This window comes from Strigops habroptila, chromosome 9, assembly GCF_004027225.2.
Source record: "Strigops habroptila isolate Jane chromosome 9, bStrHab1.2.pri, whole genome shotgun sequence".
In the NCBI taxonomy this organism is placed as follows: domain Eukaryota; kingdom Metazoa; phylum Chordata; class Aves; order Psittaciformes; family Psittacidae; genus Strigops; species Strigops habroptila.
The window spans coordinates 14116904-14140733 of NC_044285.2; the positions used below are offsets into that span (position 1 = coordinate 14116904).

General features: G+C 42.4%; 1 protein-coding gene across 1 annotated transcript in view; it reads right to left on the reverse strand.

Annotated features, from left to right (window-relative positions):
* The window catches only part of PRTG (protogenin), an 83501-nt gene extending 59915 nt beyond the window's left edge, over nucleotides 1–23586 (reverse strand). The window contains 2 exon segments of the mRNA XM_030498015.1: nucleotides 22436–22738; nucleotides 23499–23586. Of these exon segments, the coding sequence (XP_030353875.1) occupies nucleotides 22436–22738; nucleotides 23499–23586 (391 nt within the window).
* Nucleotides 23587–23830: the final 244 nt, after the last annotated feature.

The following is a 23830-nucleotide window of genomic DNA, read 5'->3' on the forward strand; positions in this document are numbered from 1 at the left end:
GAGTCAATTTGCAGAGGTGAAAGCCATCCAGCTGGCCTTGGACATTGCTGAACGAGAAAAATGGCCAGTACTTTATCTCTATACTGACTCATGGATGGTGGCAAATGCCCTGTGGGGGTGGTTGCAGCAATGGAAGCAGAGCAACTGGCAACGCAGAAGTAAACCCATCTGGGCTGCTGCATTGTGGCAAGATATCGCTGCTCGGGTGCAGAACCTGGTGGTGAAGGTACGCCATGTAGATGCTCATGTACCCAAGAGTCGGGCCACTGAGGAACACCAGAATAACCAGCAAGTGGATAAAGCTGCTAAGATTAAAGTGGCTCAGATGGACTTGGATTGGCAACATAAGGGTGAATTATTTTTAGCCCGGTGGGCCCATGACACCTCAGGCCATCAAGGCAGAGATGCAACATATAGATGGGCTCGTGATCGAGGGGTGGACTTAACGATGGACACTATTGCCCAGGTTATTCATGAATGTGAAACATGTGCTGCAATTAAGCAAGCCAAGCGGTTAAAGCCTCTCTGGTATGGAGGACGATGGCTGAAGTACAAGTATGGGGAGGCCTGGCAGATTGACTATATCACACTCCCACCAACCCGTCAAGGCAAGCGCTATGTGCTTACCATGGTGGAAGCAACCACCGGCTGGCTGGAAACATACGCTGTGTCCCATGCCACTGCCCGGAACACTATCCTGGGCCTTGAGAAACAAGTCTTGTGGTGACACGGCACCCCAGAGAGAATTGAGTCAGACAATGGGACTCATTTCCGGAACAACCTCATAGACACTTGGGCCAAAGAGCATGGCATTGAGTGGGTATATCACATCCCCTACCATGCACCAGCCTCTGGGAAAATCGAACGGTACAATGGGCTGTTAAAAACTACACTGAGAGCAATGGGTGGTGGGACTTTCAAACACTGGGATACACATTTACCAAAAGCCACCTGGTTGGTCAACAGTAGGGGATCTGCCAACAGGGCTGGCCCAGCCCAATCAGAACTTTTACGTACTGTAGAGGGGGATAAAGTTCCTGTGGTCCACATAAAGAATTTGTTGGGGAAGACAGTCTGGGTTATTCCTGCTTCAGGTAAAGGCAAACCCACTCGTGGGGTTGCTTTTGCTCAGGGACCTGGATATACTTGGTGGGTAATGCGGGAAGATGGGGAAGTCCGATGTGTACCTCAAGGGGATTTGATTTTGGGGGAAAACAGCCAATGAACTCAATTGTACGCTGTTGCCTGCTCTATAACACTTTTATAGCCCACCAGCTAGATATCTTCAGGTCACCAGCCATTGACCTTGACTTCCCTCCGATCATCACCTCAACAAAGAATGAATTTTGAGGAAACCAGACGAGCTCAGCAGTGACCAGATGAGTTTGGCGGTATCATCAGCAGGCAACAACCCAACACTATGTACCGTCCCTCCTGCCCTGAAAGACTATTACAAGAGATGGAGCCTGACATCATGGACTGGATGAGTTCAGCAATTTTACAGGGATTGGTCCATGGACTAGGGAACGATATCTTTCTCTGTGTGTGGGTGTGGGTGTATACATATGTGTATATATGGGACAGGGGTGATGGTGTGCTGAGAGATGTGGGATCTGAGCATGACGTGAATGGTATGGAATAAGGGGTGGATACTGTCCTGGGTTCAGCTATAGCAGTCATTTTTCTCCTGCTTAGTAGCTGGTGCAGTGCTGTGTTTTTTAACTTTCAGCCTGGGAACAATGCTGATAACACCGATGTTTTTAGTTCTTGCTAAGTAATGTTTATTCCAACCAAGGACTTTCTCAGTCTCATGCTTTGCCAGGGAGGAGGGGAAGCCGGGAGGAAGCAGAGACAGGACATCTGACCCAAACTAGCCAAAGGGGTATTCCATACCACAGCACGTCATGCCCAGTATATAAACCGGGGGGAGTTACCCGGAAGGCCAGATCACTGCTCGGGTCGGGCTGGGTATCGGTCGGCGGGTGGTGAGCAATTGTATCCTCTCCCCTTGTTATTTCACTAATCGTTATTATCATTGGTGGTAGCAGTAGTGGTTTTGTGTTATACCTTAGTTGCGGGACTGCTCTTATCTCAACCCGTGGGAGTTACATTCTTCCCATTCTCCTCCCCATCCCTCCGGGAGCGGGGGGAGGAAGAAAAGGGGGGGGGGGGGGGAGTGAGCGAGCGGCTGTGTGGTTCTGAGTTACCGGCTGGGCTCAAACCACGACACCCTCTTGCAAGAGCTCTTTAGAAGTGCAAAGTCTGGAGACAGGGTCTCGAAGACAGAGAGTATCATCTTCGACTGCTGCAGAGAAGTAACAGCAGAAAACAAAAGAACATATAAGGCACGTAGTTCTGGAACAGCCTCCCTTGGGTGAGGCAGTTTTGGAAAAGTAACCCCTTCCTACACACACGGACGTCACTGAAGGCTGAAACAAGTCCTACCACTGCCATTTAACTATTGTCTCAGAAACTTTCAGACTTGCAAATGTTTCTTTCCTGGGCACAGGACAGATGGGCAGATCAAATGGCTCACCAGATTCTCAGTATTTAAACACGTAGCTGTCTGTCTAAGCTTTCCTTCTTGGGTAAAACTGAATGAAACATTATTACAATAAGCAACACAATACACCAGGAGTCTCTGATACTGATCCATTTTTTCAAGGATAAAAGCAATCATTTCATCTCAGGATATATTGTGCTTTATGAACGATGCTCTTTCCTTTTGCTAAATAGGGAAAGTATGTTCACTATAACTTTTGGAAAGCATTAACCTTAGCAACGTAAAGAGTTCATAATTAGCATGTCTGCTGTATGTTATAAAAAAAAACCCCAACAAAATAGTTAAAGAAAACTGGCTCCTCAGGAGTGGATAATCACCCTTCCAAACATCTCTTAAATGCAGAAACATGCACGCAGGAACAGAAACGTACAGTTTGACAAGGTGTCTATTAGACTGTACTCTTCCCTCCTCTCTTCCTCAGACCACTGGAACAGACACACAGCTTGTTATTCATGACATTAACATAACTGTGACAATAAATGGGATCCTAGGCAGCACCAATGTGCTAGAGAAAACAACAGGAGGATCCTAACTGACATTCAACCCATGAGCCTTATTTTACTGTTCATTCTCTGGCCCATTAGCTGCTCTTAAAGCCACACTGAGATGACAATCCAGGAGAACTGCAATGTGAAGGCATGCATCAGCATTCCCGGTCTGTCAAGGAAGAAAGTGCAGGATAATACACCCAAGTCTTCGTAGTTCACTTTGGTCAAAGCAGCTAATGATATGGCAAAGATGCTTTCCACCTCTTGCAGCTACGTATAAGCTACTTACTTAACCATCCATATTGTCTGTCTACACCTCAATCATTTAATAAGTGGCAAAAAATATACCACTACCACCCTTCCCAATGAAACCAGGCATAACTCCTGAGGTAATATGTAACACTGGCAGTGTTTTAAAAGAACTAAAAGATTGAGGCTTAGAAGAATATACTCAACAGTTTATTGATGGTGTAACTGACATACCCCACTGAATCCTGTAAATAAGCATGAGAGATTTGATCTTTCCACTTTTGAAGGCAACCCAGCTGGGGTTTTCCCTTCTCAGTCTATCTATCATTCAGGCAACAGTGTGTGGCCACAGAAGTGCACAATAAATGCTAATGCACTTATCAAGGAATTCCCTTCTGCTCTTCTACAGACAAGAAATGTAGGAAATAGTAAGAAAAGGCAGACAGTAAGCCACATTAACCAGCTTCAAAGCTGTTCTACTTGTGTGGCTGCATGCATTCAGGAGAAAGAACACACCACTTTCTCCCTTGCAAGGACTGCTTTCCTTCAACAGTTTGCCAAGTGATTGCCTTCTAGTATCTTTGCTTAATCCTACAGATGCCTTTCTTTGGAGTTGTTGCCATTCTGTGAAGAATTAGTTCAGCTTAATAGCCCAACTGTTGCATGGGGAACATCCAGCACAGTTTTGCACTTTACAACATGAAAAAAAAGGATCAGAACACAAGCAGGATTGTGCAACAAAATATGTATCCATTCACAGCTACCCTAATCTGGCATCTAAAAATAAAATCACAAATTAAAATAGAAACAAGCCAATCAAGACTGACTGCTATGGTTCTAAGGAACAACCCCAAGAAGAAGAACAAAAATATAACGATCACTCAGAGCAAAACAGAAAAGAATTTCAGCACCATGCAACAAGAGCCTCCAGCAGTGAAAGCACTAAAGCTGCCCCATTCTGACCAATGAATTTTGCTGCAGATGCCAGCAGAAGGGTAAGACCTCTATTTATCAGTCATGTACCTTTAAAAATAAATAAATGCTATTCCTGGCTAAAATACAACAAGACCCTAAGTAGAATGCAGTGCCCGCTCTTCACCTCAGCCTGCCCAGCTCATCAATCAGAAGAGGCACTGCAAAGCGCATCCCGGGACAGGAGCGGGGCCCCACACATTCCTCTGCCGCGCCGCCCACCCTGTGCCTTCCCTCACATCTGGGGGGAGGCAGAGGAAGACGTTTCATTTCATACAGTGGCAAACTGACACCAGCCTCAGATGAATGGGCGTAAGCTGATATGGCAGTGCTGAAAGTCTTCAGACTGTCAGAAACGCTATCCCTGAGAGAGATGTGCACTCTCCATCTTTTGCTCTCAGCGTTCCAGAACCAGCATCCTAGGATGAAAGACAATTTCACTGCAAAGCGCCAAGGAGAGGGGCTGGGAATTCAAGCCTTTCAGCCCCCTCCCCAAACATCAACATTTCAGCATTCCCATGGGGAAAGGAAAGAAGAGATGCCTCCACTCGCAAGGGCCAAACGCCTGCAGCTCATTTCCCTGTCACCAAACGCCCCTCTCCTGCACTACACAGCCCAGAGATCTCTCCCCTATAGCACTTTTTCTACAGAGAGTAGTAACTAAGAGCAAAATTCTGAATGTCTTAAAGTTTGAGAGCAGCAGGATAAAACCAGAAACAAGCTTCACACAAAAAGACAAGTAACGAAAGGCACTGTCAGTACTGCTTATTTATTGAAATTACTTAAATCTTCTAATTAGGTATTTATTTGAAAATTTCTGGAGGTAGGGGAGAGGGGGGAGGTTAAAACTCCTGCAATTTTTACATAAAACAAATCAGCAGTGTGGCTTCCAGACAAAAATCATATTGCCATGTCATAAAAATCTTTATATTTTTCCCCAAGTATGTTTCTCCCACTCCCTTGTCTGGAAAATATCCTGCAAATTTGTTCTGAACACACCATAAAAGCCCTCATATCAAAGGCAGATAGCAGAAGCAAAAAAAAATTGTCTTTAGAGAAAGTCACCTTGTTATGGCTGTTGACTGCTTGGGTAGGAGGCAGTCACTGGATTTCCAGTTTGCCCAGTCATACTGCAGGCAAACAACCATGTTCTACTAAGTAGGTAATACCTCTGGTTATTAAATTGCTTATATTCTGCAATACACAATGACAACCCATTTGCCTTTTCCACAATTTTCTAAAGCTCATTATTTATCTCCAACTTTAGGCCATGAATGAAAACCACCAGGAAGATGCCGAGGGAAATGTTACTTGGAGCACAGACAAGCCAGTACCCCCATCTCAGACATAATACTCCAGCCTGAAACAAGCAGGCTCTGAGAAAGGGGACTTATCCTTGGGAAATGCAACTGCAGACATGAAAAGCACCACCAGGCCTCCAAGAAGACCTATTCAACAGGTGCTGTACTTATCCCAGATTTCTGACACGCACGTAGAGGTGGATAACAGAGAAGTTAAGCAAGGTTAGATTCCCTCAGACTTCCTTCCTCTCTTGTGCTGTTAAGATCCTTCAGCCGCTCAGGTCAACAAATACAAAATTCTCCCTTTTCCCTCAAAAAGGAGGAGAGAACAGAATATAACAGACCAAGCCTCACTGTATTTTCTTCTAAATTATGCACTTGCACTTCCATCGGCAGCAGTATAATACCTTGGCCTGAAGCCAGCCAGAAATCCCTCATAATGCGTTCAATAAGCCAAATCAAAACAATACATAGCTTATGAGAGCGGCATAAAGAAACTTGAGGGTCATATTTCATCTGCTGCAGCTCATCATGTTCATTCAAAAGGAGGCAGAAGGTTAACTGGCGGGATCTGCTCTTTAATGCCTGTTATTTCCAGTGGAAGGAGTTAAGCAACAACGTTCTCTTCTGAGTATTTCATGATGAGGATCAGCAAAAAAATCCTAATGCTAAGGGAACACAGCCCAGCTGAAGGAAAGATGAACGGAAGAGCCTGGCAACACGCTGAAGAGGAAACACACCTCCCTAGCTCAACTCAAAACTGGATTTTGGACACATTAATTACAAAATTGAAAATATGATTAAAGTTTCATAAAGCATGGAAACACCTTCCTCTTGTTTAAAAAAAAAAAAAGGGGATTCTAAACCAGCAGACAAATGAACAGGCAACACCCTTGCATGTCTGAAAAATGCTATGTTTGTACAGTAAACTTTTGTTTTCCAGGTGGAAAAGGGCACTGGATAGAAAATACAAGGTTCTACCCCCAGCTCTATACCCGCCTGTGTTGTCTGTAGGAAAGTAACTTATTAGTTTGATCCTGCAGAATTTATTCTCTTCTCACTTTTCTCTACATCTAAAATAGAAGTAACACACTGATCTTTTACTTACTCTAGGCTTTTCTGGATTGCTTAACTGCATATATGAGAGGTAGTAGGAGCATTAACATTCATATATCATACACACATTAAAACTAAGAGTGAAATTAATAGAAATTAATATTCTTAACCTTCTGTCATATCACCTGGTCACTAAAATCTGTGGATTTTTGTGGAAAAAGAAAAAAAAAAAAAAAAGGCAGGGTGGACAAATCATGGAGAGAAGGGGAGGGAAAACAACAAAAACCCCACAAACAAAACAGCCTTATTGCACTGATGGAATTGAAATGATCTGTCCCTCTTCATGAGCACCACACTGTGCTGATAAACTAAATCTCTCTTTGATTGAAGGTCGAATTAAAACGGAGCAATGCAGTAACTCTTCTGACCCAAAAGTAATCCACTCAATCATATAATGCATCCCCTTCCTTTTAGTAAAATGAATAGCCCTCCATAGAACCTTTTTCTTCCTTGACAAGTCCTTGACAGAAGAATGTGAATCTGGACAGTTAAATGAATCAATCACCAGCTGCTAGTCTAGGGCCAAGATGGTGAGCCGAGGGGCCTGCCAGAGTTCACTGACCACTGGTCAAAGCAGGACAAAGGCTTTGCCTCTATGAATAGCCCGCTTCTGGGATCCAAAGGTCAGTTAGCTGCCTTGGAAACGGTCCCCTTTGGTTATTTAAAGTTCTCAGGCTATTCTGCCGCAGATATTATTGTTTCAGGTGGTCACCATCTTTCCTCTTCACAAGTTGGTGAAACGCCAGGCAACTATTACTTAGGTAAATGCAAGACAATGGCAAACACGGCAGTAACTAAATAGTGAGGAAAGGAACAATTAAAATAAGTACAAATAATGCTTTATGTTTCCTCATAATTACACCTTCTAAAAAAAAATCCTCACAGAAAGAAGGTCTCAGCACCCAAAGGGCCAGATCCTCAATAGGATCCAGCAGTGTACCATGCACTGAAGGTGTGAGGTGTTGAATACTTCATTGCCTTTGAGATGCTAAAAGAGCATCAGGGCTTTTCTCCAGTCATGACTGCTGGGCTGTACTTCCAAAAAGCTGCCCTGTGGCTCAAGGTAAGGCCTGTAGCTTAGCAAGCAGGTGGTACTCTAGACTATGTGCTGGAGTAAATACTTGAGAAAAGAGACAGATCAGATGATGGAGAAGGTGAAACCCACAGGTGCTAACTCCTCTACAGCACTGGAGCCTGCAGTCCTCCCTGCCACCTACCTAATACCATGCACCACAAAAGAAGTTTTTCTTCTGTACACCAGCAATAATGCCAATTTTCCTCTGTCAGGTCACAGAGAGGGTAAAGGTTGTACTGACAAACACCAGAGATCGTACAGGTGAGCACTCACCTAAACCCCATCCACACACAAGCTTAAACTGTAGTCCAAAGTATAAATCAAATGTGGAGTTTGTTAGTACTGTGCTAAAATGGTTTCCCAAATTAGATAATGCTTGGGTAAACAACGCTAACAACAGGTTTATAAATGTTGCTCTACAGTGTCTTCACTGGTCAGTAAACCTTTACATACAAAAAAAAGTATCTGAGGATTATTATTATTATTATTATCAAGTTAAAGCTATTGCTAAATACATGCTTAGACACCAGCCCACGTTTTGCTTGAACCAAAAAGTTCTGATAAACTTATTTAACTTGTCTCAGAAGTTATCACAGTTCCCTCTGTCATGAGCCTCATTTTCTTGACACTCTGCCTATATAAAACTCTAGTACTTTCAAGTATATTTCATTTTTTGCTGCATTACACACATTATTAGACAAATGAAGCTAAAACTAAACTTTCCCACTAACACAGCATTCAGTATATCCACATCTTACACGTGTATACATACACAAGATGAGAATTTCCAAACTCAAATGCTCAGAAAAAACTGAAGAAATGAGGCTGCTTATGTAACTGATTTGTTCTGTTTATATACATGCTTTAGAAAACAATCCAACTGCACAATCACACTTCCCCCACTATTCACAGCACCAAATGAATGGTGCTCACACAATAAGCATCTATTCAATATTTAGTTTTCTCTTCTCTGTTCAGTGTGTGGCCTAATTTCTTATTTAGTACACTCTGTTAAGCACTGCCCTGAAGACAGAGTTACTAACTTTCCTATGGCCTTTTCTGCAGGGCTCTGCACTACAGTTCTTCACAAATGTTAATGCATCTACTCTTGCTAAGTAGATGCATTACATTCTATTACATTCTTTTATTATTTTAATTTTACTGTTGGGTCTGGACAAACAGTTGGATGGTGGCCCTAAATATTCACTAAATTTAGGTGTCCAAAAGAAGACACTGATCCTTCACAGTACTCTTTGTATTGCAACCACAGCTCCCCCAGTTTGTTGCAGTCCCAACTGATCAAACCTCAGAACCTGGTATCAAACACTGAGACCGTAAGAAACCCATAATCACAGACTTCCCATGAAAAGGAGAGACAAATTGACTTGTGTCACATATTGTAGAAGCTACCAGCTGGAGCAGTGATGCAATTTAAATCCTCCACAGCTCCCCTGACTGGGAGGTTATTGTCTTTCTGAAGTTCCCAAGCAAAGTCCAGGACTCTTGGGTCCACATTCCACATCCTAAAAGATCAGCTGCTCTGACAGGCACACTCTCTTGAGTCAGTCTTTGCCAGCCTCTTGGTCCTCTCCCACTCCCAACTTGTACCCATGGCAATCTCCAAACCTAGCCAGCCCTAGGCCGCACTCCACAAGCTTTTCCTTAGCACCAGCCGCTTCCCAGCAATGCATTTCTCTTAGCCTTCCTGACCTCTAGACACATGAGACCACTCACACCTCCACCTCACCCACTTCCCCTCCCAAACTTCCTCTCCAGGTAATTAGACCATTGTTTTCACTTACTTCAGCTTTCAATGCCAGCTGGTTTCTCCAGGCAGTGTTAGATCACACTTTAGCTCCTCATTAATTCAGAACAGGGAAAAAGGCAAGCCCACATCTGCCTAGGACTGCTTAGAGGCAAAGCCCAGCTCAGTGTTCATAAGCACCATGCTCAGCACAAAGAGCATCTTCTGTGTCTCTAAGCTAGTCAAACTGACTAAGTCTGTGCTGAACATGTGCCAAAAAAAAAAAAAAAAAAAGAACTCCACACAAATCTTTGAAATTTTTCCTTAGAACTTACAAAGCAACCAAATTTGCAAATATATTCATAGCAACAGCAAGATCTATTTCCAGACACAAAGACCACTTCGCCAACAAATCCCATGTCCCTATTCGCTAAGTAGACATTCCCATGCTACCCTACTGCAAAACAAAAATCCAGAAAAAGCAGTTTCATATTAGATTTGTTCTAGGGAACAGGATAAATGGTCCTGAAGAAGTATACTGTACTAATAAATAAATAAATAAATAAAACAAAGAGATGGATACTGACATGACAAAATTCTATCCAAAAGGTTCAAATGTCAGCAACTCAGCAACTGCAGTCCTGCAATACAAATATTTGGTAAATTTAACAGCAGAGTGCCATCAACTCCCTTAGAATAAGATCATCATTTGCACAAAACAATAGAGCAGAAGAAAGCCAACTATTGGTTTTTTTGTTTGGTTGGGGTTTTTTGCAAGAGTCGTGATTAAAAGCATCAACAGGCTTCATCTCTACTATGCGCAAATCAAGTTTGTCAGCCAATTCTTTTTCTTGGGATGGGGGATGGGAAGACTTTTTAAATCTTAGAAGATCATGGGAGGAGGGTGTGTTCCCACTGATACTACTCCATGCTCTGCTATTCCTTCAGAAACGGTCCTGCTAGTACTATAGCAAGGTGCCTCTAGCAATTCAAACCTACTTCACCTCACGTAGAACAAACATTTTGATGATTTTAAATCAAAATAACACCTGAGTGAAGTTACCTTCAGACTGCTGTTTTTTGAGATAGTCAGAGCTAATCTACCAGTTAGGAGCTGCTAAAAAGTGAAGACAAACTCTCCCCAGATAGCCCCAAATCCCCACTACTCTTGCCTACTTATTTACCTCCAGGTAGCTCTAGCACTTGTGATAACACAGAAAGCCAGTTCAAATCATGACAGCTAACCCCATTAGTTCAGTAACTATGTAGCTTCATATCAACAACAACAAAAAGAAGATGGTTGGTTTTGCTTTGGTTTCATTTTTTTCCTGCCAGGTTATCAGATGAGCACCACAGACTGCTCCAGGGATATGGCATTAACTGCATCCTGTTCTACAGCTCCAAAATTGCAGTACTAGCATCAGCCACTTTATGGTTAAAGCATGATTTATTGTTCTCGTTCTGCAAACTAGTGAACTTTATGTTCCTTTGCAGTTTCTTTTTTAATAGCTTCATGTTTATGTCATCAGAAGTCTTTCATATCTAGTGCACACCAAAAATCCCACAGGCTACTGCTAATGAAGGGCATTAAAGAAAATGTCAACGTTATAAACATTCATCTAAACACAAAGCACAGATTTTAAATGTCCTTCATTCTCTCCGTAAGATCTACTTCCAGCATCACCTCTGGTGTACAAAGGGTAATATGCCTTTGACACAGCACTAGAATGAAAGAGATGTTTCTAAACTGAAGCGTCATAAAATTCTTCATAAGAAATGTTTATTATATTCCAAAAAATTGACCATTTTCAATAAAATCTTTGACCATAAAAGAACTTAATACACTACCATGTATCTCACAATGACACCTATTAGCAAATCAGATATGTTGCCTTTCATGCAGAGTAGTAGTTTCCTGCAGTTATTTTACGATAGGTAGCACAGGGTTTTTTCTCTGTGTGTGTATATTTTTTATTATTATTGTTTATTTATCTTGAATAAAGTAATGCAAAACCAGTAATTATACTAGGGGGGGAGGGGAAGAATAAAGCACTGTGTGGATTTCAGGGATTCACTATCTAAAAGCTTTTATTCTTTCACAGTGAAGTAAAGTTATGACCTTTGACATATGGCCATGGTGCCAAAGAAACTGCTCATAAATGTGTGTCAGTAAAGAAGCAAAAATCAATAAATTCATTTAATCCAGTGAACTATTATGTAGTGAGACACAATATATTTTAAAGAGCCAACTGCTCCACTCTTTCTCTCAAAAGACAAAAATTTTATGTAATAGATTTTTGGTTGTTGTTTTTGGAAGGTTTTACAATCTGAACATTATCTTCGACATTAACGTTAACAAACACTATGCCACAATTTGTTAGCACGTTCATTCCTGTTTGAACAATCCCTGGTACAGTTGGATTCAGGTAGCACCACAGGAACACTAGCAGGTGGGTAGGTAGCCTATTAACAACCTCTACCATTATTAGAGATAGCTATCCACAGGAATCAAAACATAGGCAGGTGTTAAAAGTACATATTTTCTTACACACCGGGTGCTCAAGAGCAGAACGAATGAGATACTGTTCATCATTCCAAACATAGTAATTTTTAAAGACCCAACAAAGCACTGCTCCATAATGTATATTATAAAGGCTTTCAACAAAGCATTTGGTCACCTACCATGTACTTTACAAGAATCAGCAATAAGTAAAAATCAGGTAAAGATGACGACCATTAAAAACAAGTACTGGATGCCATGTGCTGGGAATGTCACAAAACTCCCATCAATGCTACCAAGAATTCCATAGTTAATTTCTTGAATCCCAATGAGAAACAAAACCAAAACAAGTCCTCATACTCCATTATGTCTCAGTTTCTTAAATAAAATGAAATACTAATTTTAAGAGCATAGACTACTGCATCTGAATACAAGCTCACATGTACCCACCGTGCCCGGAGCACTGTGGATTTGTATTATGATCATTTTTACAATAGTTTGGTCATGGGATAAAATTGAGCTGCCTTCCTGACACAGAGCGGCTGAACTGATAAAGGCAGTATCCACTTTCAACCTCTGCTGAAGATCAGTGCTAAATCTTCTTGCAAACTGTGGCCACATGGTTGTTTGCATAAATAAGAATTAAAAGCAAGATGAAAAAAGAGCTGCTCATATGCTCACTTACGCTTACGGGGAGGGGATGAAGGAAGGAATTTTCACCCTTGTAATCTGGGACACGTTATATACCAAGTTTCTCTCTCCTCAGGCAAAATGACAAGAGTCGTGCCAGAACTCCCAGAGAATATTTCCAGTTAACATCAATTTGCTGGATGTCACAGACAAGTTTAATGAACAAAATGATAAATGTCTGTCAATGGCTTCATAAAGTCAACGAATTCTTGTTACAAAGAACATACATAATGCACAGCTCTGCCTGAGGCACATGTTACAGTTATTAGAAGTTTACTAGAGACCTTGATGTGGACAGTGAAATGGTAATTTAACAATTTACACCAGTTAACTTACTGATAAGTTACCTAAACAATTATTAATATCTTACAGATTGTACAAGCAGGAGTAAGGAAAAAAAATAATATTTAAAACTCTTCTGCATGTTCAAAAACCTGAAGATTAATTCAAAAGTTTCTTTGAAAAGATAATGGCATATATGATAACTTCCAGTTGAAACAAGCTGTAAACTAAAACCCAATACTGTGTAACACTAATCCGTTTCCGTTGTACTGGCTTTTTCTTAATAATAATTATCTGGCTGAAGTGACAGCCAGACCTCTTGAGAGAAGATATTACACTCCCATTGAATAATTTTTACCTCATCTAAATTTGGGGTCAAAACTGACCTCAAAGTATCTTATGAGACTTCCCTCCTCTGCCACAGCTGTGAAAATAAGGCTCCACTGGAAAACAGTACCTCCTTCCAGTCATCAGACAGGAATAAGAAAGGGGGAGCCACCAGCAGCAGTTTTGCAGATCCAGAACAATGATACAGCATATATGTGACAATTTGTAAAGAGAAGAGAAAAAAAAAAACCCAAAACTGGCTACCTGCAGCAAAACCAGCCTGCAACTGACATAAGATAAAAGAGTGGGAGGATGGAAAAGGAGACAAATGATGAAAAAATGTTTAGTGTTAGAACAGATTGGCAAATAAATGAAAAGCTTTTCTATCTGATACTTTCTCCTCTCCGTTTTAAGGTGTACAGGAAATGTCTCTCAATACAACTTAAACGAACTGGCAATCCCACTTTGTAAACAGGCTGACAGATGACTTTTATGATTTTAGTGGGAGAAGAGAAGGCTGGCCTCATGCTGCAAAGGCTGAGGAGGTACACAAGAGTAAGTTATTTTTCTAATCTTATTCTATCCTTAGTCTTTAATTGGAATTGGCTCAAAGAAGAGCCCCCCAAAAATAAATAAATAATTATAAATACCAAAACTCAAAACCCTCTTGACTGGAAGATTCAGAAAGATCTTTGGTGTAATGCAAGATTTTAAGACTTGTGTATCTATAAGGATGTCCAAAGATGAGCTGGTACACGTGGTAAAATTACACTGATCAATTAAAAACCCAACATTTTTTCTACTTTTAAAATTCTATTAATCTACCAGTGATATCATTAAGACATTAAGGTTTTCCATGAGAAATTCTCATCTGCTGAAATGAGAACAATGTAATCAATGTGAACAGTATGATTACCTGAAGATGCTAAAAATCAAATCTGAAGATACAGAGTTGCTTCTGTTCACAGAATCCCCTCCAGTTTCCAACATTCATGTATCACTATACACAAGATATACATCACAAGCTCTAAAGACTCAGTTTAACTGCCCCCTAGCTATGTATTAAAAGAACACCAGATGACATGTTTAATGCTTGTAATAACTTTTACATACCCCTTACCCTTGGTCAATCAGATGGCTACTTCTTTCAAAACAGTCTCTCATATGCAAAATGGAACTGCTGCATCTCAGAGCTAAGGAGCAAAATTCCATTAGACATGTTTCTAAGAGAAGGTAAATTTTGCTATTATTAAATTCAAAGTAATAATTTTAGCATGTTCTGAGGCTAGAGGACTAGAATGAAGTATGTTTTGCTGCTTTGCCATCAATATACCACTTGCTGTAGCCTGTAGCTAGACAAACTCTTCTCCTTTCCAAAGGTCATACTGTATTCGAACAACCTAATGCTATGATTCAGAAAAGCCTCCCAATTTTGGACAGAACTGTAAACTTGCACAGAATGGAATCTGTTGCCCATTCCAACATCTACTTCAACGTGGGCTTCACAAAGATGTTCCACATCTGAATACACATATAGTGAATTGCAACGTTTTGAGACAAAACCCATCCTACCAGCAGTCCCTTTACATCAACCAGTACATAGGGAGTTTTCTTCTTAAGATTCTATAGATGGGAAAGGTTATCGAAGACCCTCTCTGCAGTTAGATTCCTGCTCTTCACAATAGATTTTGGTCATAATTCAGAAACAACAATCTTACTCCTTGCTGCCCAGGAGAATTTTACCAGGGCTCTTACGGCAGTCGCCACTTTCAAACACGGTTCTTGCCAAAGGCTGGAGATGTAATTTGCTCAGTAGTATTCTACCACTGCAAACTGGTAACATAGAAGTCAAAGTATAACTGCAAGGTCTTGAGAGGAACAGTGTTGATCATTACTGTCTATGGAAGGGACTGCTGAGATGTTGATTTTCTTAGGGTTTTTTTAATACTGACTTAACTGAGCAGATGGCTCAGCTGTATTTTCTCATGTAGCAACGTCTCTTAAAAATGGCTGACAGAATAGTTTAGAGTCTACTGAGGTATCCAAAGGCAGAACTTCCACACTTGTAGATTATTACTCATTTTTGCACATGTTTGCAGAAGAGAAACCCTGTTCCTTGATTTTGTTGGTGGGGTTTTTTTGTTATTTTTTCCCCAAGGGGTTTTCTGGTCTTTTTTTTTTTTTTTTTTAAGAAAAATAACTCCTTGATTTATGTTATACAAGGTACAATTACCTGACCTGGCTGTTTCTTGTACACTCATTAGTTTAAACCAATGCCCGATATAGTAACAGGAAGAAATATCCTCCCAGGTGACAACATTAAAGTTGCATTTCTTTTCTACTTTCATTTCTCAAGACCACCTGAGAAATTTTCATCGAACAAACCCCTTACAATCACAGAGATGTAGGAAAGGGGTGGCACCCTTGTGCTCTCGTGCTCTGTTCCTGTATGAACAATCCTAGACAGTAAGGCTGGGTTTCTAGAAGGAGCTGGGAGAGCCTTGCAAGCCTCCATGCCCAGGACTGCTGGAAATTCTACTTAATGAGGTTTCTACCTGATTTCTAGTTGTATAACGAAAGTTCTTGTCCGTTCTCAAGTCTGCACTTTGGGACATGCCCTCGAGATGATGACCATGTTATCCAGATGCCGCTTAGTTTACTCTGTCTTTGTGAGCATTCAAGTTAAACACAAAACAACTTCCACTCACCTAAAGAGATCAAATTTCACCCATAAGAACAAAATATTTCCACTATAGACGTAAGCTGTGGGAAGCTCACAGATGGATTTCTAACTCCCAACACAGATCAACTAGTGTGATTAGGTTTTTTTCCACCTCTAACTCAATTGCTGAGACAATCAGCTTTAAAATGTGGATGCTGCTTAAAATGCTGCTGCTTAGAAGCTACATAGAGGTGGACCCTAGTAACTAATGTTGACCATACAACCCACACTTACTCAACAAAATGTGGAGACTTGATGTTGTTGATTACTTTTTCACTTAGGTGGTGATTACGAGTTATAAAGACTGGAAGTAATCAATCCCTATTTAACAGCTGGGCCTATTGATGAAGCAAAAAAAACAATGCAAAACTAAACAAAAGATTATGTCCACGGAGATAAGAAGTGGAAAAATACGAAATCCTGAGGAAAACACACAAAAACTAAGCACAAATTTGTCCAACAATGGAAATTACCATGTTTCTGTAGGAAAATGCTTAGTAACTTTTAAATTCTTCCTCCAAGATTCTCTTTTGTCATTGTCTTAAATTGTTCTGCACACCATCAATAGCCACAGCTGTTAAATTGTGAAGACGTGACAACAAGTCTCTAGGCAAACAACTGCTCTGAGTGAGATCCTTTTCTTTAGGATAATCAGAGCTGGCTGACAAAAGGGGGCCTTACTGAATGCCCTTTCAACAATTTCTACACCAAGAAACGCAGAGAGGGAGGGAGGGGGAAGAAGGGGAGTAGCGTAGAGCACACCACACTGCAAGAACAGAACAGCATCCTCTGCTGCCATACATTGCTTTGCAAGTAGAAAAGTAATCTCAATAGTTTAGTGCACGTACCTCACACAGAACTTGCACCAGGTAAGAACTGAGTGCCTCTAGTCACAGCTCTGAACAACTTTTGGCATGGTACCATGTTTTCCTTCAACATTTCTCATGAAGGTGAAGCTTTTATTAGCTACATACTACAATAAGACTGAGCATGCCTTTAAAAAAAGAAGCCGGTAAAAACTTTATACATTATGAAGTAACAGTGATAAAAACTAATAAAAACCTTAACAGCTTTGGCCTTACTAGATAGGAAAAAAAGCAAGGGCATGAAATGCCTCAGTTTGGCATTATGCTTGACGCAAATTTGAAACTGAAGTATTGAGGAAACCCATAAAAAGCTCGCTTCTCTGGTAAGGTGGTAGTGGAAACAAACATTGTTCACGTGCACTAAGTAAAGGTTTATACATTTTTTTGTCCTGGCAACAATATAAAAGCCCATCCATTAGTCTGTGGAAGAGCTCTTACAAGCACAGACCAGTCATTGCTGAAAGAATAGGGAATGCCCTAGTGCCAGAAAAAGTTTTAAAAGTAACCAGCGGTTCTCTCTCAAAAGGAGGTTGACAATTTCTTCTGTAAAGGTGTTGTCAGAGTTCAGACCAAAAGATGTCTGGGCAAGTTATAGAGGAAAATCATGCAAGAAAAAGAGTTAAGAAGGAAAATATTTCCCAGTTTTCTTATTTCTTCAGTATATCTTCGTTAAAGAACAAAAATCTTACTGCTGCTCTTCACCGTTATCAACTGACATTTCCAAATGAGACATTAAACATCCTCCTCCTGCCTTAAATACTGTAATTTAAATGCACTAAGGATCAGCCATGTGCACTCTCAGTTTAGAAATCTCTTTTAATACCAGACTATTGTCTACAGCTGCCATTTGCCACTTCCACCTCAGTCAAAAAACACTTCTGCCCCCTAAGCACACCCTTCCATCCATGAATTTGTTCCTCTCTCCATTACTATTTAAAATAATGAAACATACCTTTGAGCTCTATATGCATTTGGAAGACACCTGAAATGACAGATTCTATACAAAATGAAAACTATATTATCATAGAATCATAGAATGGTTAGGGTTGGAAAGGACCTTAAGATAATCTGTTAGACTACAGCTATGAATCCCTTTATTTAAGGCACAATTTAAAAAAAATAGCAGCAGAAGGGCAAAATTTTTGCCTACACACATTCCAGAAAGGCTGCAGTTTGATGAACATTTATTTTTGCAGCAGTCTAAGCTTCAGTAGCCTTCCTCTGTCCCTCTTTGCACCTCCACATCATTCCTATCAGTTACACCAGTGCAATCACTCTGAGTGGCTCCGTGACAAACTGCATCAGGGAACTCATCTGGGTTCAACACCATCTTTTGTTTTAATTCTATTAATTTAACCCAGATCGGTTCCCTGTTCAGTTAGCCACACATGCTGCTGTGCCCACAGAAGAAACAGCACAATACAAAAGTAGAAACAAACAGCTGGAACTGCTAAGAAAACATGATTGTCACAGTACAGAATAAGGCTCAGCTGGATGCACTCTTAAGTACAAATATTTAAAAGCAGAGCAAAAGGTGTTATTAGGATAGCAAAACACAAATATTGCCAATTATTGGCACTGCGGTAGGACCAGAAGTCATATCACTGCCACAGCAGGTAAGCAAAATTACAAACTCTCCACAAAGTATAGCCTGCTCTGTGTAAAAGGCCCAGTGCTTCACAAACCGCAGTGCAGCGTGCACATGCGGTTTCCCGCCAGGAGCATGCTCCCAGAAACCTTCTGCTTGCATAACCTTTCACTCTTGTGAAATGTAGAAACCTGTACACCAAGAATTGGGCTTACATTTCCTGTAATTCACAAGCATTAAAATCAATTCAGCCAAGTTACAAGAAGAGAAAGGCTTATCCAGGAATGCTCCTACCCAGCTGTACATATCCCATCCAACCATCTTAAGACTTCATTTCCACTTTTTGTGAAAAGGAAATAAACAATGAGCATCCTGTCCAATCACTGCTCAAAGCTCATACTACTACCTTCACAACACGAACTATCTTCTCCATTTTTTCTTAATGCTATCTTACTGGAAGACTAGCTTTATTTTCAGACAGATTCTTAGTTAACCGTGGTTAGTTGTAATTTAAAAATACAGGGATACAAAACTCCCAGCTTGTTTATGTTTGACTGATTCGAAGTTGTACCAAAAGTGCTTAAGACTTTCTCCACAGTCTACATTCCTTCCATATTCCATTAAGAGACCTCTCTTAGTAGCAGTGGCAGCAGTAAACTGAATTTTGAGTAAGCCATACTCTTCACTATTAGCATTTTACCCTAACATGTTGCCTCACAAAGAACCACATAGGAACCTCCTCCTCTCCCCTCCCAGGTCAATTAGCCTGCTTAGTAAGCAACTACAAGCATGTAGTGAAACTAATATTTATTTTTACCTAAGCAATACCTCAGCCCCACAGCTTCCTTTAAAAGAGTAGGGGGATCTCACCGAAAAGAAGCCCTAAATTAGTCAAATTCTTTTGTGCATGGATGAACAACAGGAAAGCAAAGCCTTGGGGCCTCTGGGGAGGAACCCTGTCCCTGCAGACCTACTCTGATGTGCTCGGGAGATAAGGCTCCATAGTGACACTTAAGGAAAGGCCTGCTCACATTTGAATTTCTGCATTCCTCAAGAACAATTCATGGCAATCACTAACTTGGCAGAGGAGCTACATGAAAGCTTTGGCCAATGAATGAGGGTCATCTGCTCTTTATCACAAGGGTAAACCTCATCCTGGCCAGTTTCTAACCTTTTAACCCTGTGAATTCTTAATTTGCACATGAATAATGGAATTCTTGCCAAGAGTGCAACCTTCAGCTTCCAGTTCCTAACTTTAGAAACCAAGACCTGATCTCCTTGTGTGTTCAAATCTTAAACTCTTGGACAGATTAAAGTTTTTGATTTCCAAATGCAACACTAAACATTACAATTCTGAAGCAAGAGATAAGCTTACCGGCAAAAGCTCTGACCAAGCAAAGTAAAAGAACATCCTTGCACCCTGCTGCTACCAGTAACTGAAGAGAGCATTTGCTTTTTCTCCTCCAAAGAAAGAATGCCCATTTAATGCCTATTCTCCACCTGTTTAATATGTATAGTTCCTTCTGTACCCTGACCACGAGGTAATTTGCCTTCACAGCAACCAAAAACTGCTTCTAAACAAAATTATAAGCCTACAAAATCCCCCACAAGATTTTGATTTATTTAACTTAAACGGTCTGCAAAGTTCAATCAGCTCATGATACCAGGCACAAACACTGTAAAAATTGGGTATAAAACTAATTTTGCACGTTTTATGGGCTTCAAAATACCACGATAAAAATTACTGCCTCATTTCACAGCTTTACAGTAAAGATTACATTCTGAAACCGGTCAGATTGTAACATGACTAAAAAGAAGAGACTGCTACATAAGATAACTTCATGTTTGGCCCCTAGTTAACCACTTAATCGCTAAGTCAACAACACCTACTGTGATCATTATGGATCCACTATCCCTTCCAGTTTTCTCCAACAGCCATAGGAAACCTTTCAAGTATTCAAAGAAGAAAAAGAAACCTTTTGTCACAGTCTTACAGGAGAAGGGGGGAAAAAAGGAAAAAAAAAAAAAGGGGGGGGGGGAGAGAGAAGGGCTACAAAACAAGAGTCTCACTCCACAGCATGAAATCTTTTAGTTCACAACTCTTCCTTGGTGAAAATCTTTATCAAAAAAGCAAAATAAAATTAAACCATATTTCTGGTGAAATAATGCGCATCTGAGAAGCACTTAGAGAAGTTCAGTACTGTCTGAATAAAACCTAATACTCCAAGTGTATTACCATGTTGTACTACTACAGTGCTGTCCTATTCCAGAAGGTCTCTGATAGAATAGAGCTCACCCTGCAATGTCTCTTATTAAAATGGCCCTGAATTTTCCACAGTCCTACACACAGAATCCATCAGCCAGTGATTTCCTTTGTATTTATTAAGAACTAACTCCTGTCCTCTTAAGAAAGGTCTTCTTCAGTCTGTTTATTAATGGTGCTGACACTCTGAAACCTGGTGATGTGAATTTAAGTGTCAACAATAACAATACTTGATTTTCCCCCATTTTATCAAAAGTATCCAAGAGCTGCTTGGTCTGGTAATCCTGTAGGTAAGATGCCATGATACTAAGTTATAAGTAGGAAGGTTTTTGAAATCAAGAGTTCACAGATCAACTCCTTACAGCACATGAAAAACTCATCACTTCCTAGCAGCCACCTGCTTCCAGGCTCATTTTCCACTGCCCCATGCTCTGTCTCACTTCGCACCTTCCTGGGGTATCTTATGGATAGTTTTTATAGTAAGTTCAGAAGCACACCGGAAAAACTAACAAATGTTAACATTCTAGCACTTTTTCACGTAAGCTAATGTACCAATTTTATTAACTATTTGCAGATTGATTTTGGTAAAACTTGCAATTTACAACAAATGCCAAGTTTCCAGAGACATCAGTGCCACAGTTTTGTCCAACTTGCTACTACGAACAGGGTTGAAGAGGTCAACGGAAGTCTTTTCCTATTAGATTAAGTTCATCAGTTAAGTCCTATTATAGAGGGAACATGAGAAGACTACATAAACTGTGTACTCTCTGTGTTACACTTTCTTTGAAAAGAAAAATAAAAAACCCCTATAGTGTTGTAGAAGCAGCCTACTGGCAATGCTTTGCACTGGCACGGAAAAAGGCATGGCATTCAGTTCCTAACACACATATGTTGCTCAGTGCATTTAAAGATGCTAGGAAAACAGAGAGCAACACACAGTCAGGGTCAGACAGTTAAAACCATAAAGGCAGTTACACACAAGTATTTCCTTCACCATTCATCTAGTAGCAGGGAGTCACCCTAGAAACGTGACTCTCGCTTCCTAGCGGAACCACATAACAGGCCCTCAGGTCAGTTCCAGAGAAGTCCCAGAAGGGACAGCACCCGCATCTGCTTGGCTGAACGCACGTGTCAGGAAAGCAAGAGCTTGGTAATATAACCCTCACAGTTGCCCTGAAAGCCCTTCCCCTCTTTCCCTTCCCAAAGACACACATCTTCACCAGTCGTTCTGCCCTACCCCAAGATGGCACAACACAACACCAAGATACTGAACAAGGAGTAATTTTATTATTTTTTTAATCAGATTTGTAGATAAGCCTTGTAAGGCTGCCTGAACAGCACTTGGGAAACAAGACCCAGGAGCGCTGTAGCCAGCACGGCTCTGAACCGCCCCCTGCTCTGGAGACCAGTGACCCACATGAGCCACGCACACGAAGCACTGCTGCCCAAGAGGCCTCAGATGTGGCTGCACTGCTCCTGCCATGCCAGGGACTCAAAAATGGGGCACAAGTGTTGGGTATATCTTTAAACATGCAAAAAGAAACAAAGGTGCTGCAGAATTGACTTGCTCTTTGCTTTTGTAATTTGTCTTTTTAGATACACAATCAAAAGGATAGCTTGCTGTGTACTGTTCAGGAAATTGCTGTCACAAACTCAGAAGCAGGTTAATAAATAAGAGCTGGAACTTACTTGCTAGTGTGAGGTGGCTTTTTTGACTGAGAATGGCCCCATACTTGTTCAGAGCTAAGCACTGGTAAAATCCTTCATCAGACAGCTCTCCTTTCTTTCCTTCCACCTCACTGATATATAACGAGCCATTGGATAAAGTGTAGATCCGTTCATTTTCAGATACTTTGCCTCCGTTTTTCAGCCATGTAATAGTTATAGGAGCTTCACCACGGGCCTGGCAGTCTAGAACCACCGGATCCTTCCTTGAGACTGTAACGTCCTGAGGCTCTTTCACAAAAAAAAGTTCACTAAAGCACCACACTCCTAAGAGAGAGAAAAACAGATTTTGCCTGTAAGTACAGAGGTGCAAGCTACTGAGCACACTTGTGAGCTGCGAGTCACCCTGCTGAGCCCTCCACACAAGGTACAACTGTGGCTGCTACAGGCTCCAAGCTCTCCGAGCCCTCTGAACGCAGAAAACTCTGGCAAACCCGCGGTACTGAGTTCAAGCGACGTAAAGCCACCGGGCTGTAAGACACCCGGTTTCCGAACGCGAGGTGCCGAGGAGCTGCCGGCCCGCGAGCAGGGCTGAGCGCGGGGCGCGCTGCGCCTCAGGTGAGCGCGCACCGCTGACCGCGCGGGCCCGACACACAGCTGCGGCCGTTCCCGCTGCCGCGGCGCCCGACCCGCTCGCTCGGTACCTTCAGGAGCCCGCCCGGGGCGAGGCGCGGCAGGCCGGTTTCACAGCAAGGCGCTGGCGGAGCCCCCGGCGCGGCGAGCGGGGAGCAGCGCCCCGCGAGCCCCTCAGAGCCCCCTCAGCCGCCCCCAGCGCGTGCCTAATTAACGGTCGCCCATCGCCTGACGCGGCCGCGAGGAGTTACCCGCCGCGCGCGCCCCCTGCCGGCGGGGCGGCACAGAGCCCCCCCCAGCGCCGCGCCCCGGCGCGAACAAAGCGCGGGGCCGGGGCCGGTTCCCGCCGCGGCCGGTCCCGCCGGTGCCCGATAAATAAAACCACGTGCGGCCGGAGCGCGGCCGGAGCGCGGGCGGACAATGGGCCCTCGGGGTACGGGGCGGGCGGACTCACCTGGCAGCGGGAGCAGAGGGAGCAGCAGCAGCGCCCGCAGCAGCGCCCGGCGGCGGAGCGGCGCCATTCAGCGGGAGGCGGCTGGCATGCCCCGCCGGCCGCCGCGAGAGAGACCGGTCAGCGGCCGAGGGGAGGAGACAGGGGATAGACGGAGCGGCCCCGGCGCGCCCGTCCCGGCCCTACTCTCCGCATCTCGTCTCCATTGGCCTTTGGGGAAAAGAGGGGCGAGGGGCAGGGCCGGGCTGGGGGCGGAGGAGGGAGGGACGCCGCTGGACGGGGCGGGCCGCGGCGGACAATACCCCGGGGAGGGGGGGCGGCAGGACCCGCCGGCC